Source organism: Carcharodon carcharias (genome assembly GCF_017639515.1).
Source record: "Carcharodon carcharias isolate sCarCar2 chromosome 36 unlocalized genomic scaffold, sCarCar2.pri SUPER_36_unloc_1, whole genome shotgun sequence".
NCBI lineage: Eukaryota > Metazoa > Chordata > Chondrichthyes > Lamniformes > Lamnidae > Carcharodon > Carcharodon carcharias.
In genome coordinates this window covers 330315-350037 of record NW_024470726.1, presented here as the reverse complement: position 1 = coordinate 350037, position 19723 = coordinate 330315, and the positions used below count along the sequence as shown (strand labels likewise).

General features: G+C 55.9%; 1 protein-coding gene across 2 annotated transcripts; it reads left to right on the top strand.

Moving 5' to 3' along the window:
* The first annotated feature begins 1093 nt into the window (after positions 1–1093).
* LOC121274364 (glycosylated lysosomal membrane protein) lies at positions 1094–15135 on the top strand. Of its 2 annotated transcripts, none has more exons than XM_041181641.1 (6): positions 1094–1216; positions 6972–7250; positions 11246–11443; positions 11876–12094; positions 12831–13111; positions 14664–15135. In XM_041181641.1, the coding sequence occupies exons 1-6, from the start codon at positions 1127–1129 to the stop codon at positions 14836–14838; spliced, it is 1242 nt and encodes a 413-aa protein (XP_041037575.1). In that variant the 5' UTR covers positions 1094–1126; the 3' UTR covers positions 14839–15135. The 2 variants fall into 2 exon arrangements, with proteins under 2 accessions (XP_041037575.1, XP_041037576.1); XM_041181642.1 differs by having other exon boundaries at positions 14535–14671.
* Positions 15136–19723: the final 4588 nt, after the last annotated feature.

The following is a 19723-nucleotide window of genomic DNA, read 5'->3' as shown; positions in this document are numbered from 1 at the left end:
GATTGACCCTGTCTCCACCACACTCTCAGACAGCGCATTCCAGACCCTGACCACTCGATTGACCCTGTCTCCACCACACACTCAGGCAGTACATTCCAGACCCTAACCACTCGATTGACCCTGTCTCCACCACATTCTCAGATAGTGCATTCCAGACCCTAACCACTTGATTGACCCTGTCTCCACCACACTCTCAGACAGCGCATTCCAGACCCTGACCACTTGATTAACCCTGTCTCCACCACACACTCTGACAGTGCATTCCAGACCCTAACCACCCAATTGACCCTGTCTCCACCTCACTCTCAGGCAGTGCATTCCAAATCCTAGCTGGAAGATTTAACAGTCTAACACCTGGAATGGACGGGTTGTTTTATGGGGAAAGGTTGGACAGGCTGGTCTTGTATCGCTGGAGATTAGCAGAATAAGAGGCGACTTGATTAAAACATTTAAGATCCTGAAGGGTGGGTGTGGGGAGGATGTTTCCTCTTGTGGGAGAATCTAGAACTAGGGGCCACTGTTTAAGAATAAGTGGTCACCCATTTAAAACTGAGCTGAGGAGAAATATTTTCTCTCTGAGGGTTGTGAGTCTTTGGAACTCTCTTCCCAAAAAGGCGGTGGAAGCAGGATCTTTATGCATTTTTAAAGCAGAGGTGGATAGATATCCGATAAGCAAGGGGGTGAAATGTTATTGGGTGGGGGGGGGGGGGGGGGTAAGGCGGGAACTTGGGGTTGAGGTTACAACCAGGTCAGCCACGATCTTATTGAATGGCGGAGCAGGCTCGAGGGGCCGAATGGCCTCACTCCTGCTCCTGATTCATATGTTCGTACGGTCGCAGCCATCCACTTCAGACTTTAGTCCAAAGTGGTTGCTGGCTTATCCTGAAGTGGTCAATTCCGTCGTCTAAATTCGGCCTGCCAAGTTGGTGGTGCAGGTTGGGGAGGGGGTGGGGGGTATTATGGGAGGGGAGCAGCCTCTCAGCATCTACCCCAGTCTCACAATGACCCATGTACTCAATGGTAGGTGGTTGGGGTGGGGGGGTTTGCCTGCGCCTTTAAGAGGGCTTGCGCCTTTAAGAGGGAGTCAGCTGATCCGGGTCAGGTGATCCGCTCTGGTGTAACAAGCATGGCTGTGTCGGTTACATTGTTGCTCTGTTGCAGTTGCTTCGCTACATTGTGTCCGGGAGTGACCTGGGGCGGCTCGTACCGCAGACAGGTAAAAGGAGGGGGGGAGGGGAATCTCGAGGCGATTTAAGGGAGGGAGGAGGGGGGGGGGGGGTAGATAAAGGAATCATTTATCTCACAGCAGCCCCGCCTCGTTATCCCTCTTGGACTTAACCCCCCCCCCCCCCCCCCCGCCTCCTGTTCTTGGGGGAGCTGTTAGAAAGAGGGAGGTTCAGCCCAGGCATGGTTTCAGTATGGGAGGAGGCTGGCCATTCGGCCCATCCCCTGCGTGTGTGTAAATTGGCCAACATGTTTTCCTACCTTTGGTCGTATCTAAAATGGAAGTGGCTTTCCTCAGGGTGTGGAAGGTGCTTTAGTCTGCACTCTTGGGAGCTTGCTGTGCCTTCAGCTGCCTGGGGCCCTGAGCTCTGGAATTCCCTTCCCTCCCTAATCCTCTCCGCCTCTCTCTCTCTCTCCCTCCCCCCTCGCTAAGATGCCCTTTTAAAACCCTCAAGCATTTGGACCCCCTGTGTTGAAATCTCCTTGTGTAACTCAAGAGTGCACCTGATATGGAAGCAGCAAAAGTGCTGCCTTTCTCTAGCGCCTTTCTTGAATTTCGGACGTCCCAAAGCGCCAATGAAGCACTCCGGAAGGGTGGGCGCTGGGGTGATGTAGGAAACGGGGCAACCAGTTTATGCACAGCAAGCTCCCACGGGGGGGGGGGGGGGGTGGGCAACATGATGAGTCCTAGTCCGTAGCAGTCCTTGTGTGTTTCCTTCCAGTCTGTAATCCAGCAGCAAGCCTTTCTGGTGATGTTTAAAAGTAAAGGAAGCGATTTATTGTCACGTTGCTTACCCTGAGTGTAGTCGCTGGTCTCGCCGGCACCAGCTCGCACACAGTGATTAGATGCAGATGGAGTTAAAGCCGTAATTATAAAACTGGAATTTATAAATCAGTCTTTACATCAGTGCTAGCTTCATGTTGTCTTGGTTTAATTGGAGTGAAGGTCTTCTCGAAACAAGGGATTCTCGTGAAGCTGTGAAGCCCCTTGTAGACAAATAGCCCGGAGGTTGGTTCTCGGGTGGAAGTTGGAAGGATCTTCAGCTGTGTTTTCATGGAACATGGGCACCGCTGGCCAGGACAGCAATTTTTATTGCCCGTCCCTAATTGCCCCTCGAGAAAGTGGTGAGCTGCCACCTTCAACCACTGCACTCCCTGTGGTGTCAGAGGGAGTTCCAGGATTTTGACAATGAAGGAACGGCTGATATAGTTCCAAATTGGGATGGTGTGTGACTTGGAGGGGATCTTCCAGGTGGTGGTGTTCCCTTGTGTCTGCTGCCCTTGTCCTTCTAGATGGTAGAGGTCATGGGTTTGGAAGGTGCTGTCGAAGGAGCCTTGGTGAGTTGCTGCAGTGCATCTTGTAGATGGTACACACACTGCTGCTACTGTGCGTCGGTGGTGGAGGGAGTGAATGTTTAAGGTGGTGGATGGGGTGCCAATCAAGCGGGGCTGCTTTGTCCCGGATGGTGTCGAGCATCTTGAGTGTTGTTGGAGTTGCACTCATCAGATGTTTCATATGCACGCACACCAATTTGCTTTGTCCTAGGTTTATTATACAGCAGTCCCTGAAAGCTAGTTTCAGTCCCTGAAAGCTAGTTTCATTCACGTGACTGCAGGGTTAATACTTCTGCAGTCCAGACCACCGTGATACAATAGTGGTTGATAATGGTCATTCACTCTAACTTGAGCGCAAATAGTGTATTTTGTTCACTATGGCACTTGGAGACCAACATGCTAGAGATTTCATATTCCACAAATGCCAGCTCAAGTAACTGCAGAGTTCCCATATTCTGGTCCATGTTTGATTGAGTATTGACAACAAAGCTGAATGAGTACTGGCCCTAGTTTAAATGTCCATAGTCATGGGTTAAGTTGCAGCCTGAAGAGGAGATGTTACACACTCCGATCCCGCAATGACCACACGAAACTCAGGCTTCCTTTTAACCGGTTTAAATCAAGCATAAGCAAGGGAGCCGCAATCATTCCTAAGAATGAAGACCCAGCTCCCTGATTGATTACATTTCACTACTTTTGTACTTTTTCAACACATTTGAGTACATTTGAATACATACAATTGGTAACCGACACACCGGTTCCATACTAAGTCTATCCTATTGAGTACATAAACATGTGATTTTGCTAACCAATTATTCTAAAGGATGTATACATAATTATATTATCCCATCAAAGTTAAAACACGTACACAAAGACCTTGGTTCTCACAACTCAAGACTGTTTGTGTTTCATTAAAGCTCCCTCTTTGTCCATTGTTCATCTTCCCATATCTAAGCTAAAATCATTTTGTCCCTTCCCTTGTCTGAGAGAGGAGCACACTTAATCTAATTTATGTTGCACTTTATCTCCAGCTTGGCTTTCGGGGCTGTACAATGTCCATCTGGTTTTCCTCAACTGTTAATGAGTTTAGCATCAATGGCTGTCTGGAGATTTAAGTATGTTCAGCAAATTCTAACTGTGTTCTCCTTTAATATTAATATATGTGTATGTGTATACATATATACATGCACACGCATGCACGCTCGCACATGCACACAATCCCCTAACAAGGCACCTTCTGAGGCTGTGGTCACTTCCGCAAGCTATGATCTTAGTCAACGATGGTTCACCAGACTGGGATGGTGGGATTGTATTATGAGGAGAGATTTGGGGGAAACTGGGCCTGTATTCTCCAGAGTTTTGAAGAATGAGAGGTGATCTCGTTGAAATTTCTAGAAGGACAAGGGCAGCAGACGCATGGGGAACACCCACCGCCTGCAGGTTCCCCTCCGAGCCCCTCACCATCCTGACTTGGAAATATATCGGCCGTTCCTTCACTGTCGCTGGGTCAAAATCCTGGAACTCCCTCCCTAACAGCACGGTGGGTGTACCTACACCACAGGGGCCGCAGCGGCTCAAGAAGGCGGCTCCACCACCACCTTCTCAAGGGGGCAATTAGGGACGGGCTATAAATGCTGGCCTAGCCAACTACACCCACATCCCATAAATGAATAAAACAATCAATTCTTACAGGGTGGATGCAGATAAGATGTTTCCCCTGGCTGGTGAGTCTAGAACCAGGGGACACAGTCTCAGGATAAGGGGGCAGCACATTGATGACTGAGATGAGGAGGAATTTCTTCACTCAGAGGGTGGTGCATCTTTGGAATTCTCTACCCCCCCCTCCCCCCCCAGAGCTGTGGAGGCTCAATCACTGAGCGTGTTCAAGACAAAAATCGTTGGAGGCAGATGACATCGAGGGGGATAATGCGGGGAAAGTAGTGCTGAGGTAAATGAGCGGGCATGAATGGGGGAGCAGGCTCGATGGGCCGAATGGCCGCCTCCTGTTCTGATCTCCTTTTTTTCAATCCATAATGTCTGATGTCCTCAAGCCTGTGCTGAGCATGACATGACCCCAATTGTTCCTTTTTTTTGTATGATGTTACCCAAGGAATAAATGTTGGTTCATGACAGTGGGGAGAGCCCCCTGCCCCCTGGTCTTCAGAATAGTGGCTGTGGGATTTTTTTTTTTTTGGCCCTCCCTTCCCATTACCCCCCACACTGCTGACGTTACCACCCTCGCTGTGGTGCGTGTCTCCCTCCTGATGTGCCAAGGGTCGGTTTGAGAGTGGCGAGGGCATCGGGGGTGGGGAGGTGACTCTGCCCTCTCCTAACCTGGCCCCCTCCACTTCCAGGGTAGGGGGAGAAGCTGAGGGCCAGCGCAGGGACCCCTTTCCCGGAACTTCGGGGGGGGATACCCCCTCCCATTGCTTTTCCAAAAGACCTACCCCTTATTCTCAGAATGAAAGCCAAATCTGTGTCATGTTGGGGCAGAGAGATTTAATCGCCCTCAAAATGACACCGGAGCGGCTGTCGGGTAAATGGAGGGGGGGGGGGGGTGTTCAAATATTTATCTTAAAGAGAGCTAGCAGGGGCTTGATGGGCTGAAGAACACTCCCATCCCCAGCATCCTGTGCACACAAGCTGGCTGCAGCTCAGAGTGAGGGGGTGTTGAGCGAGCCGGTGACTGTTTGAAAACAATGGTTCTGGGGGTGTAAAGGGTGTGGGGGAAGGGGAGGTTGTTCAGAGGGTGGACGCCAGGCGATGGGCCGAGTGGACTCCTCCCACGCCCGTGAGGTCCTGTGTTTCCGGCGTTGTTGGGACCTGGAATGAGGAAGTTCTGGCGAGGGCGACGAGTGAGGAACAGCCGGCTCGGTGACCACCCCGAGGAGTTTGGGCTGGGGTAAGTTTAACTGCTCAGGGCCCTCAGTCCTGACCACAGAGTCCGTCCCCTCCCCCCTGCCAACTGCTGCTCGCACACTTCCCCCTCTGTACAACGTTGTGAAAGATGCCCAGGGCTGAGGCTGCTTCAGCTGCTTTTCCAGTCCCTCTGGTTGTACACAAGCTCGTGTGGTCTCCCAGCCCGAAGCTGGGGTGGGGGCTGGGGGGGTGAATCCTCTTCGAGGACATGATAGGCCAATGAAGGTGCGTCCATAACATGGTCAGACGGGTCGGGCACTCGGACTTGGCATACGTTTGACCTTGAGCGGCTAGTCGAAGGGCGAAGAGGGGGATTTCTGCACGGAGGCTATGATGCCCCGTGTGGTCGAATAGCCCGTCAACGCCACACCGGCTGAGATACTGGAGGGTGAATAGGCGCCTTGGAGGGGCGGGGCTGGCTCTGTGCAGAACCGCATGGGGACACGTTCCTGTTGGTTCCCTCGGTGCTGAACACTGCTGGACATCCTCGTTCACAAGATGCCCTGTTTGTCCCTCACCCTAGGCTCAATGACCCATACTGGCTGCTGATCCCACAGCACCTCACCTCTAAAATTCATATCCTTGTCTTCAATCTCTGTAACCTCCTCCAGCCCCTACACCCCTATCTCTGTAACCTCCTCCAGCCCCTACACCCCCTCCCTATCTCTGTAACCTCCTCCAGCCCCTACTCCCCTCCCTATCTCTGTAACCTCCTCCAGCCCCTACACCCCCTCCCTATCTCTGTAACCTCCTCCAGCCCCTACTCCCCTCCCTATCTCTGTAACCTCCTCCAGCCCCTACACCCCTCCCTATCTCTGTAACCTCCTCCAGCCCCTACTCCCCTCCCTATCTCTGTAACCTCCTCCAGCCCCTACTCCCCTCCCTATCTCTGTAACCTCCTCCAGCCCCTACTCCCCTCCCTATCTCTGTAACCTCCTCCAGCCCCTACTCCCCTCCCTATCTCTGTAACCTCCTCCAGCCCCTACTCCCCTCCCTATCTCTGTAACCTCCTCCAGCCCCTGCACCCCTCCCTATCTCTGTAACCTCCTCCAGCCCCTGCACCCCTCCCTATCTCTGTAACCTCCTCCAGCCCCTACACCCCTCCCTATCTCTGTAACCTCCTCCTCCTCCAATTCTGGCCTCTTGCCCGTCCCCCGATTCCCGTCGCTCCACCATTGGCGGCCGTGCCTTCAGCTGCCTGGGCGGTCCTGAGGTCTGGAGTTCCCTCCCTAAACCTCTCTGATCCCCCCTCCTCTCTCTTCTCTCCCTATTCACCCCCCCCCCCCACCCCTTTAAAACGCACCTTAAAACCTCAATCATTGACCAAGCATTTAGCCCCTGTTCTGAAAACTCCTTGCATAACTCGGAGAGGAATTCTGTTTGACCAACACTCTCTGCGCCCCCCCCCCCCACCCCGAAATAACTTGGAGGTGTTTGATGACTGGACAAAGTGTAGCCGCTCATGGACTTGTGTGTGTGTGTCTCTCTCCCAGGTTTTCTTCGAGTATAATCCCGGAAGGAACAGCTCAGAGATCAATCCCTCCGCTGCTGCTCCGAACATTCTCCATGTGCGAGCAGTCGGCGCCAATGACACCATCCACTACCTGTGGGGCACACTGGGGGCCCCCAGTGTGTTCATGGTGTACACCAGCAGCCCCAACAGCTCCCTGCACATCAACTGGACCCGGCTGGGACTCCAGGACCCGTCCACCGCTGTGCGTATCGAGCCCGCCTCTGCAGTCGTCTACTACACCGCCATTATCTTCTCCCGCGTGAGTAGCGAGCGCCTCGAGTGAGAGAGAGAGAGAGAGAGAGAAGGGGGAGGCGCTCAACACCGAAGTTGCAGTCACCATTACAGAGATAGGGAGGGGTGTAGGGGGCTGGAGGAGGTTACAGAGATAGGGAGGGGTGTAGGAGCTGGAGGAGGTTACAGAGATAGGGAGGGGTGTAGGGGCTGGAGGAGGTTACAGAGATAGGGAGGGGTGTAGGGGCTGGAGGAGGTTAACAGAGATAGGGAGGGGTATAGGGGCTGGAGGAGGTTACAGAGATAGGGAGGGGTGTAGGGGCTGGAGGAGGTTACAGAGATAGGGAGGGGTGTAGGGGCTGGAGGAGGTTACAGAGATAGGGAGGGGTGTAGGGGCTGGAGGAGGTTACAGAGATAGGGAGGGGTGTAGGGGCTGGAGGAGGTTACAGAGATAGGGAGGGGTGTAGGGGCTGGAGGAGGTGACAGAGATAGGGAGGGGTTTAGGGGCTGGAGGAGGTTACAGAGATAGGGAGGGGTGTAGGGGCTGGAGGAGGTTAGAGATAGGGAGGGGTGTAGGGGCTGGAGGAGGTTAGAGATAGGGAGGGGTGTAGGGGCTGGGGGAGGTTACAGAGATAGGGAGGGGTGTAGGGGGCTGGAGGAGGTTAGCCAATTTGCGCACAGCAAGCTCCCACAATCGCAGCAATGAATATTGGGCCCCAGGGCACTGTGGGGGTGATGGGGGGGGGGGAACACCCCATTCTTATCCCCCACCCTCATTCTTCTTGCAAATGAACAGAGGTGGATCCTTCATACCCACTTGAGAGGGCAGACGATTCCATCGGTTTAACATCTCATCTACAAGATGCCTGCGGCCCTCCTGCATCGCTGACCCCGAGCCCTCACTTAGCGTCTTTTTGAATGAGCCAAAATGAGATTGGTTTGAGTTCAAAGGTTACTGGGGATTTGTGGTATTTTGATGGCCCTGTTTACCCTGTCAAACTGTGTCTGTGCTGAGACTCCATGCGGGGAGAAAGCCCCATTCCATCTCATTGCATCGGCAAAGCTGATATTCGTTCAGTTATCAGGCTCCTGTTGACCAACTTTTTTCAGGACCCTCCCAATCGCCGTCTGGGGAGATTAGAATCTAAATTTAGCTCAGCGATCGAGGAAGGTTTGGCACCGTTTGTAAATAAGGCCTGAAAGGTTGTCAGCCAGAGACTTAGAAACCGAGGCCATCATTTCCAGACTCGCTCGGTGCTGCTTCTTCGTGTGTTCTCAAGGCAAGATATTCAACTATGGTGGGCCCTGCCCAGTCTAGTAAACTCCTCCAGCCCCTACACCCCTCCCTATCTCTGTAACCTCCTCCAGCCCCTACACCCCTCCCTATCTCTGTAACCTCCTCCAGCTCCTATGCCCCTCCCTATCTCTGTAACCTCCTCCAGCCCCTATGCCCCTCCCTATCTCTGTAACCTCCTCCAGCCCCTATGCCCCTCCCTATATCTGTAACCTCCTCCAGCCCCTATGCCCCTCCCTATCTCTGTAACCTCCTCCAACCCCTACACCCCTCCTTGTCTCTGTAGCCTCCTCCAGCTCTTACACCCCTCCCTGTCTCTGTAACCTCCTCCAGCCCTTACACCCCTCCCTATCTCTGTAACCTCCTCCAGCCCTTACACCCCTCCCTATCTCTGTAACCTCCTCCAGTCCCTACACCCCTCCCTATCTCTGTAACCTCCTCCAGCCCCTACACCCCTCCCTATCTCTGTAACCTCCTCCCGCCCCTACACCCCTCCCTATCTCTGTAACCTCCTCCCGCCCCTACACCCCTCCCTATCTCTGTAACCTCCTCCAGCCCCTACACCCCTCCCTATCTCTGTAACCTCCTCCAGCCCCTACACCCCTCCCTATCTCTGTAACCTCCTCCAGCCCCTACACCCCTCCCTATCTCTGTAACCTCCTCCAGCCCCTAAACCCCTCCCTATCTCTGTAACCTCCTTCAGCCCCTACACCCTTCCCTATCTCTGTAACCTCCTCCAGCCCCTATGCCCCTCCCTATCTCTGTAACCTCCTCCAGCCCCAACACCCCTCCCTATCTCTGTAACCTCCTCCAGCCCCTACACCCCTCCCTATCTCTGTAACCTCCTCCAGCCCCTAAACCCCTCCCTATCTCTGTAACCTCCTCCAGCCCCTAAACCCCTCCCTATCTCTGTAACCTCCTCCAGCCCCCACACCACTCCCTATCTCTGTAACCTCCTCCAGCCCCTAAACCCCTCCCTATCTCTGTAACCTCCTCCAGCCCCCACACCACTCCCTATCTCTGTAACCTCCTCCAGCCCCTAAACCCCTCCCTATCTCTGTAACCTCCTCCAGCCCCCACACCACTCCCTATCTCTGTAACCTCCTCCAGCCCCTAAACCCCTCCCTATCTCTGTAACCTCCTCCAGCCCCCACACCACTCCCTATCTCTGTAACCTCCTCCAGCCCCTACAACCCCTCCCTATCTCTGTAACCTCCTCCAGCCCCCACACCACTCCCTATCTCTGTAACCTCCTCCAGCCCCTAAACCCCTCCCTATCTCTGTAACCTCCTCCAGCCCCCACACCACTCCCTATCTCTGTAACCTCCTCCAGCCCCTAAACCCCTCCCTATCTCTGTAACCTCCTCCAGCCCCCACACCACTCCCTATCTCTGTAACCTCCTCCAGCCCCTAAACCCCTCCCTATCTCTGTAACCTCCTCCAGCCCCCACACCACTCCCTATCTCTGTAACCTCCTCCAGCCCCTACAACCCCTCCCTATCTCTGTAACCTCCTCCAGCCCCTACATCCCTCCCTATCTCTGTAACCTCCTCCAGCCCCTACATCCCTCCCTATCCCTGTAACCCCCTCCAGCCCCTATGCCCCTCCCTATCTCTGTAACCTCCTCCAGCCCCTATGCCCCTCGCTCAATGAAGCCGATTAGAAATCTGTTCAGCCTTAGGGGAGCTGAGAGATCTGCTCCACCCCCTCCCCCCCGCCCACTCCCTGGCCCATGGCGAGTCTTGAGACTATCTCCGCAATCCCTCCCGGCACCCCCTACCTTTACCCTTAAATGGAATGTGAACATATGAATTAGGAGCAGGAGGAGGCCACTCGGCCCCTCGAGCCTGCTCCACCATTCAATAAGATCATGAGTGACCTGAGTGTAACCTCAACCCCACATTCCTGCCTAACCCCCAATAACCTTTCACCCCCTTGTTCATCAAGAATCTCTCCACCTCGGCCTTAAAAAATACTCAAAGACTCTGCTTCCACCACCTTTTGAGGAAGAGAGTTCCAAAGACTCTCCACCCTCAGAGAGAAAGAGTTTCCCCTCATCTCTGTCTTAAATGGACGACCCCTTATTTTTAAACAGTGACCCCCCCCCATCTCCCCAGTTCTAGATTCTCCCACAAGGGCAAACATCCTCCCCACATCCACCCTGTCAAGACCCCTCAGGATCTTATATGTTTCAATCAAGTTGCCTCTCACTCTTCTAAACTCCAGCAGATACAAGCCCAGCCTGTCCAGCCTTTCCTCATAAAACAACCCACCCATTCCAGATGTTAGTCTGGTAAACCTTCTCTGAACTGCTTCTAATGTATTTACATCCTTCCTTAAATAAGGAGACCAGTACTGTACACAATACTCCAGATGTGGTCTCACCAGTGCCCTGTACAACTGAAGCTTAACCTCCCTACTTTTATGTTCAATTCCCCTCACAATAAACAATCACATTCTATTAGCTTTCCTAATGACTTGCTGTACCAGCAAACTGATCTTTTGTGATTGGTGCACTAGGACACCCAGATCCCTCTGCATCTCGGTGCTAAATATCTGGCTGGCTTGCTTGCAGTGGCTGGCTCCCATGAGGAGCTGAGACCATCTTGGGCCTGCGATGGGATTGAGGAGCGGGAGCAGGGCTGGGGTGGGGGGCGCAAAGGGATGTACGTCGTGTGGAGAAAAGTTTCAGCCTGTATATTATGTTTATTTCTCCTGCTCTCTGTCAGGTGTTCGAGTACAATGACATGATGGACACCGCCGATATGTCCCAGGTGCCAGCCAGCAGCTTCTACCCGCCCTACCAGCTCGAGGACTTCACCTGGGACAACGTCAATGCCACGTTGAACCGCAGCCAGCTGACCGCCCAACTCCGGGGCCGAAACGCCACCGGCCACCTGTTCGGCAACGGTAGCTTCACATTCCGGGTACGTGTGTTTATGGTGAGGTGTGGCACAGAAATCGGACACCAGCTTGGCACCCCTGGCCCCCTGCCAACCACTGCTGCCGGGTAACTGTAGCTCAGTAAAGTTCCACCTTTGAAACAGTGTAAAGGACATTTTACTCTGTATCTAACCCCGTGCTGTACCTGTCCTGGGAGTGTTTGATGGGGACAGTGTAGAGGAAGCTTTACTCTGTATCTAACCCCGTGCTGTATCTGTCCTGGGAGTGTTTGATGGGGACAGTGTAGAGGAAGCTTTACTCTGTATGTAACACCGTGCTGTACCTGTCCTGTGAGTGTTTGATGGGGTCAGCGTAGAGGGAGCTTTACTCTGTATCTAACCCCATGCTGTACCTGTCCTGGGAGTGTTTGATGCCAGAGGCAGGTAGATTTCATGTGGTCCATTTGAATCTTCCAGATTGCTGCTTTTGAAGGCTCTGGCCGTGACTCTACCCTCCCCCGCCTCCTGCACACGGCCAACAGCACAAAGCTGGAGTTTGTGATCGAAGGGATTGAGCCCCGTGGGAACCAATCCCGATTTGCCCTGGAGCTGATTGTCCTGGAGGCAAAGGGTGTGCAGCGAGAGCTGAGCCTGTGCCGCACCATCGATGACGAGTACACGCCCACCATTTTCCAGGTAACAATCCATCAGAGGCTCCTATTCCCAACTCTTGGCGGGAGGAGGGATGTGGCGACGGGTATGATGCAATGGTGAATCCCGGTGGACGAATAGCAACACCCGCCAAGCTCCGTGTGTCCCCCTCCCTCACCCACCCAGCGAGCCTCCTGAACTACCCCTGTGGCAATCCCAGGACCCTGTTTTCCCAATCGGTTGGGGATTAATTTATTCAGCCCCCGTGGGGTGGAACATTTTGGGGGGGACTGAGTCATTAAGATAACTTTGCTGGCGCCTTCCATGGTCTCGGGACTGCCCGGAGCTCCTCCCGGCTGATGTAACGTGAGGGCTGCCGCAATGCAGGCGGCCGGTTGGTGCACAGCAAGATCTCACAAGTAGGAAATATGATACCACAATATGAAAATGACCCAAATTTGTTTTCGGTGATGATGGTTGAGGGTTAAGTATTGCTCTGGACCTCCCCCACCCCCCTACAATCCCGGCCAATCTTCCAATAGCCGTGGGATCTTTCTCGCCCACCTCGGAGAGCAGATGGGGCCTCGGTTTAACGTCTCATCCAATAGAAGGCACCTCCGCCGAGGTTGGCGGCCTGGACCTGGTGAGCAAGCACGATGCTCGGGCGGGACTCACCAGCTCTCGGTCGGAGGCCTGGCTTTGTGGTGTGTGGGGTTGGGAGGGGGGGGTTCGTTGGCATGGGAAGGACGAACTCTGAACTTTGCCCCCTCTCTCCGGTCAGATGGACGAGCTGGTGGCGTTGCTGGGGAACGAGAGTGGGACCGGCAGCTTCCTGCAGTGGAAACCGGTCGCCTACACCTCCTCGCAGGCCTCGCTGGCCAACTCGGTGCCCGCCCGCCACTACAGCCTGAGGCTAGGCCGCAACCAGAGCCTGCCGGCCTCCAGCGTCGCCTACGCCTTCTTCGGGGCCGGCCTGCCTGGGGGGACCCGTGTTGCAGTGATGAATGTCTCCTTCGGGGGCCCTGGCGGGGACTCCTACAACTCCAGCAGATACATCAGCTGGTGAGCGGTGGCTGAAGGGAGAGGGGGGGCGCGGGTTGGACTGGGGGGCGGTTGGGGGGGGGGGTCTGGGGGGCGGGTGGGGTCTGGTGGGGGGTTGGGGGGGGTCTGGGGGGCGGTTGGGGGGGGGTTCTGGGGTGGGGGGGTGTCTGGGGGGCGGTTGGGGGGGTCTGGGGGGCGGTTGGGGGGTCTGGGGGGTGGGTCTGGGGGGCGGTTGGTGGGGGGGGGAGTTGGGGGGGGTGTCTGCTGGGGGGGTGGTCTGGGGGGTGGGTGGGCTGGGGGGGGGGTCTGGGGGGCGGTTGGTGGGGGGGGGGGGTTGGGGGGGGTGTCTGCTGGGGGGGTGGTCTGGGGGGTGGGTGGGCTGGGGGGGGGGTCTGGGGGGCAGTTGGGGGGGTCTGGGGGGTGGGTCTGGGGGGCGGTTGGTGGGGGGGGGAGTTGGGGGGGGTGTCTGCTGGGGGGGGTGGTCTGGGGGGTGGGTGGGCTGGGGGGGGGGTCTGGGGGGCAGTTGGGGGGGTCTGGGGGGTGGGTCTGGGGGGCGGTTGGTGGGGGGGGGAGTTGGGGGGGGTGTCTGCTGGGGGGGTGGTCTGGGGGGTGGGTGGGCTGGGGGGTGGGTCTGGGGGGCGGTTGGTGGGGGGGGGAGTTGGGGGGGGGTCTGGGGGGCGGTTGGGGGGGTCTGGGGGGCGGTTGGGGGGGTCTGGGGGGCGGGTGGGCTTGGGGGGGTGGTTTGGGGGGGGGTCTGGGGGGCAGTTGGGGGGGTCTGGGGGGTGGGTCTGGGGGGCAGTTGGTGGGGGGGGGGTTGGGGGGGGTGTCTGCTGGGGGTGTGGTCTGGGGGGTGGGTGGGCTGGGGGGGGGGGTCTGGGGGGCGGTTGGGGGGGTCTGGGGGGGCGGGTGGGCTGGGGGGTGGGTCTGGGGGGCGGTTGGTGGGGGGGGGAGTTGGGGGGGGTCTGGGGGGCGGTTGGGGGGGTCTGGGGGGCGGGTGGGCTTGGGGGGGTGATTTGGGGGGGGTGTCTGGGGGGGCGGGTGGGGTGGGGGGGTGGTCTGGGGGGCGGTTGGGGGGGTCTGGGGGGTGGGTGGTCTGGGGGGGTGTGTAGAGGGGGAAAGGATGAGCTTCAAGCAGACTGAGTGAGGTGTAAAGCATCCCCCAACGCGCCGGGTTAGAGGTTTCCAAAAATGTTTTGGACTGGAACCAATCCCAGTCCTGGAGCTGGGGGGGGGAATGGGTTTGGAGGAGGTGATGTCAGCCTGTGGTTTGCAGCCATCAGCGCCTCATCTCTCCATCTCTCCTTTCTTTCTTTCTTTCCCTCCCTCTGCTCTCCCTCCTCTCCTCCCTCCTCCCCTCCCCCTCCCTCCCCTCCCTCTCCCTCCCCTCCCCCTCCCTCTCTGTCCCCCCCACCGGCGCCCCTTCTCCCTGTGACTGACACACCAGTGAGGTGATGCTGGTAATGCCCCAGCCCCGGGCAGAGTGTATGGGAGACGGTCGATGGACTTGCTGACGGTGTGGCTGGCTGCTCCATGTTTGACCTTTCACCTGGCCTCCCCCCCCCCCCCCCCGCAGGTCGGCCCTGATTGGATATGGAGAGGCCCCAGAGGACGAGTTCTCGGTGCTGGTCATTACCATCACGGCAGTGAGCCTGGGTCTGCCAGTCCTGTTGCTGCTGTTTGGGGGGGTGACAGTCTGCATCGTGCACCACAGGAAGCGAGGGCCCTCCGGCTACCAACCAATCAACTAGACTCCGGGGCACTGACGGATAAAACGCACTTTAACACCGGATGCTTTCCTGCTGCCCCCTTGCCAGAACAATTCCTCCTGCTCACCGGAACATTTCAACATTTAAACTGTGGGATTTGGGGTTTGGGTTTTTGTGCATCAGAATTTTACAACGTTGAAATATTATACATTCCAGCTGCACATCTCCTCCTCAGAGGGAGAGTGTAGAGGGAGTTTACTCTGTATCTAACCCCGTGCTGTACCTGTCCTGGGAGTGTTTGATGGGGTCAGAGTAGAGGGAGTTTACTCTGTATCTAACCCCGTGCTGTACCTGTCCTGGGAGTGTTTGATGGGGACAGTGTAGAGGGAGCTTTACTCTGTATCTAACCCCGTGCTGTACCTGTCCTGGGAGTGTTTGATGGGGACAGTGTAGAGGAAGCTTTACTCTGTATCTAACCCCGTGCTGTACCAGCCCTGGGAGTGTTTGATGGGGAGGGTGTAGAGGGAGCTTTACTCTGTATCTAACCCTGTGCTGTACCTGTCCTAGGGAGTTGTCTTGGAAATGGTCCGGAGGGCAGTAGCAGTGGTGAAATTTATTCCTAGTGTGTTGATAAATTGCCGTGACATTTTGTCTGGGTAAGGTTGCCAATTTAACACTTGCCCTCTCAGGGAATGGACAAAACCGAATTTGTTCAGGAGGAGACTGGTTAATTAGTGCCGAACATGTAAAACCAGAGTGTGACCAGGCAGCAGGATACCCCCGATGGGCAGGATGGTGACTGGGGTTGGGGGGGGCAGTGTCCCAGGACGATTTCAGTCACAAATTTACAGCCTAATGTTCAACCTGCCAACTGTTTGGACGTACTTTGGTGCCTCATTAAAAGATTTGTTTTTTAAATAACTGCAACTTTGTGGTTGTGCGGAACTGTCTCAACGGCACTCGGGGTCCAGTGAAGTCTCGCCGCTGGCAGGAAAGTTGTGCACAGCAAGCTCCCACAAGCAGCAGCCAGCGAGCGAGAGAATTTTTTTTCCATTTGAAGTGATGTTGGTTGAGGGATGGATTTTGTCCTCCAGCATCTTCTGCTCTTCTCTTCAAAACGGTGGCTACAACTCCACCCGAGTCAGGGAGCCTCAGGCCGGCAGGGAAAAGGATGACTCACTCGCTCCCTCCCTCCCTCCCGGACTCACTCACTCCCCTCCCTCCCGGACTCCCTCCCCTCTCCCCATCCACTGCTGCACACAGATGAGGCCCGCAGCCAGGGCCCTTGCCAACGTGCGCCTTCTGCCTGTGACTGCGTCGGCTTTGCCGTGAGGGCTCCTGCAGCTGAATAGCCCCCCCCCACCCCACCCTGGTTGCGGGTGGGCGGGCGGGGCTGTCAAATAGCTCAAAGGCAGCATCTGCGCGGGCAATCCGGAGCGTGTCAGAACAGGAGCCCCTTACAACAGCGTATCACAGCTCGAACACTTTATTCCACATTCCATGGAAATATTTTACACAAATGGGGCCAGCTTGATGTGAAAACGAGGGAGTAAAACAACCACGGCGGGGGAGGAGGGGGTGTGGGGGGGGGTGGGGGGCAGACGGTGGAGGGGGGGTGCGCTCAGCGGGGGTGACAGCTTCTGATCTGGGCAAATGTGATAATGCAGGGAATTGCCCCTCATTCATGGGGAGGGGCAGCAGCACCTGCCAATTCATCCGTCCTTGTTACACAGTTGGCCTCAGCATCTTTTTGGGGGGGGGGGTGGGGGAGGGGTTGTTGGTGTTGGTGCAGCAGGCGGCATTCGAAGTGCCAATCGCTGTCTCGATTGGATGGGGATCATGAGCTGTGAAGCCCGCCATAGTCCAACAGCCTGCTGACTACCCCTACCCCCTCCACCCCCCCCACCCCCCCCCAACACCCCACCCCCCCAACCACCAAAAAACCAGTCCCCATTTTTTTTGAGACCCCTCCACCCTTGTGATCGAGGGGGTGGCCCCCCCATTGCAAAGCGGACCCTAACCCGGACCGGATCCACACTCGCCAGCAATCGAAAGATGGGGGGGTCGGGTTGGGGGGGCGGGGGGGGGGGCGGAATTCAACTTATTTTTAACTCGAAAGGTTAAAGGTCAAACTCCCGTTGGCCAACATTTTTGTGTGGGTGGGGTGGGGGTCAGTTTCTCTTGACTTCTGACCTCCTGTCTAGGCATTGAGAGAGGTTATGGCACAGAAAGAGGCCATTCAGCCCGTCGTGTCTGTGCCAGCCCGAGAAAGGAAAAAAGGTTTCCATAAGATAAACTAGCCACCCATTCTAATCCCACCCTCCAGCACCTGTCTCCGTAGCCTTGCAGGTTACAGCGCTTCCGTCGGCGGGGGGGGGGGGGGGGGCGCAGACGCTGGTCCCTTTGTAAACGAGTCGAGGGTTTCTGCCTCCACCACCGAGCCCTGGCAGTGGATTCCGGACACCCGCCACCCTCTGGGTTAAAAACGTTCTTCCTCGTGTCCCCCTTTGACCTTTCCACCAAATCACCTTAAACCTGTGCTGCCCCAGGTCCTTGACCTCTCCACCCGGTTTTGGGATGGGGTGGTGGGGGGAGGGGTGGAGGAGGGAGGCAATAGGCCTTCCTGACCACTCTAGCGATCCCCCCCCTTCCTCCCTCTTGTACGCCTCAATTAGGTCACCCCTCGGCCTCCCCTGACCTTTGACCCTGCGTGGCGTGGAGTTGACCATCAGGCTTCGGCCCTTGACCAACCCACCACCCCACCCCACCCCACCACAAACAACAGGGCAAGCTGCTGATCAACTTCACATTGGTGTTGGGGGGTGGGTGCGCGGAGGGAGAGGCACAGCCAACTTGTGTAGGCCCGGATTGCCGTAGCAACTGTCGCATTGCCAATTGTGCGTGAATCCTTTTTGTTGGGCGAGGGGGGGGGGGGGGGAGTCAAACGTGGGAAAGGGGATTTATTTTTTGGTGTGTGTGTGTGTGTGGGGCGTGTGTAAGAAAAGGATTCCATAAATAAAACAGAGTGCGCGCTCCGGAGGAGGTGAGATTCTTGGCCTCAGTGCTGTGGTTTCAGATTCTCGACCTCGTCGACCTTATTTGCTTATCGAGCTCCAGCTGGGAAGAGTAAATAAGGCCACCCTATCCACAGTAAACACAAACTTTTTTGGTGGGGGAGGGTGGGGGTTGGGGGGGGTGCATCCCTGAAATATGTATTTACACAGCGAGGAGCAACATAGCGACAACCAGCTGCAGAAGAATAGGGAGAGACCAAGGTCCAAAGGACTTTGCCTGCTATTGTCACGGGCTGGTTACAGGGCAGCCATGGCCAAGGAGACGTTCATGGGTGGCCAACTCGAGAGGCGTCACTGCATCTGCTCGGGGCCTACAGCGACCAGTCGCCTCGCCTCTCCCAAGGGTTACGCCCGCTCCCCTGTCTCGGGATCGACCTCCATATCTGTGGAAGGGACGCGGAAGGCAGCGGGTTAGAGCGAGGCAGAGATGCCGGCGTTTGTCACTAGAACCTCACCGCGCAGGAGAGGCCCTTCAGCCCATCGAGCCTGCGCCAACACGTGAGAAACACCCGACCCTATCGACCTAACCCAACCCCACTGAACCAGCGCTCGGCCCATAGCCTTGAATGTTATGACGTGCCAAGTGCCCTTTATGCGTTTCACAGGGACGTGGGCACTGCTGGCTGGGCCAGCGTTTACTGCCCAAACCCGATTGCCCCTCGAGAACTTGAATGGGTTTCTAGGCCATGTCGGAGGGGCATTGAAGAGTCAACCGCCTTATTTGCGGGTCTGAAGTCACCAGGTAAGGTCGGTAGGTTTCATTCCCTAAAGGGGATTTAGTGTGAACCAGATGGGTTTTTAACGACAATGGACATGAGTCATCGGCTTTTAATTCCACAGTTTTTTCGTTGAATTCAAATTTTCATTGAGTTTAAATTGAATTTAAATTTCACTGTCTGCCTAAGGCAGGATTCGAACCCAGGTCCCCAGAGCATTACCCTGGGTACCTGGAGTACGAGTCCAGCGATAATACCGCCAGGCCACAGGCAGTATGAGCCTGCTCCTGGCCAAGGGGCAGGATAACCAGCCCCTGCCGATCTCAGGGTCTCTTATATTTCAATCAGGTCGCCCCTCATCTTCCTGAAACTCTGGAGAATATCGGCCCATTCCACTCCATCCCTCCTCACAGGAGGGCCCTGCTATCCTGGGACTCCCGTGTAGGGAACCATTATGGTGCCCTCTCTGACGCAGAGACCGGAACGTGTATGAAGTGTCGCGGGTGTGGTCTCGCCAGAGCCCTGCACACTTGCAGCAAGACTTCCCTATTCCCTGTGCTCCAATCCTCTCGCAGCAGAGAGCGTGCTACTCGAATTCCCAATCGTTCACTACCCCTGTGTGCGAGGGGGACCCGAGTCCCTCTGCACATCAGCGTTTAACAGTCTCTTGCCGTTTTGCAATTCCAGGATAAGTAACCTCACACCAATACTTCCGCCCGTCACTAACAATATCCAGCCAATCATCTCTTTCATGGGATGTGGGCGTTGCTGGCTAGGCCAGCATTTGTTGCCCGTCCCTAATTGCCCCCTTGAACTGAGTATCCTTGCTGGGCCAGAGGGGCGGTTAAGAGTTGACCACGTGGCCGTGGGGTCTGGAGTCACGTGTAGGGCCAGAACGGGTAAGGAGGGCAGATTTCCCTCCCTAAAGGGGCAATAGTGAACCAGATGGGTTTTTACAACAATCCATGATGGTTACCATGGTCACCATCACTGAGACTCGCTTTTCAATTCCAGGAGAGAGGGGGAGAGGACGAGAGGAGAGAGGAGAGAGGAGAGAGGGAGAGAGGATAGAGGGGGAGAGGAGAGAGGGGGTGAGGAGGGAGGAGAGAGGAGAGAGGAGAGGGGGAGAGGGAGGGA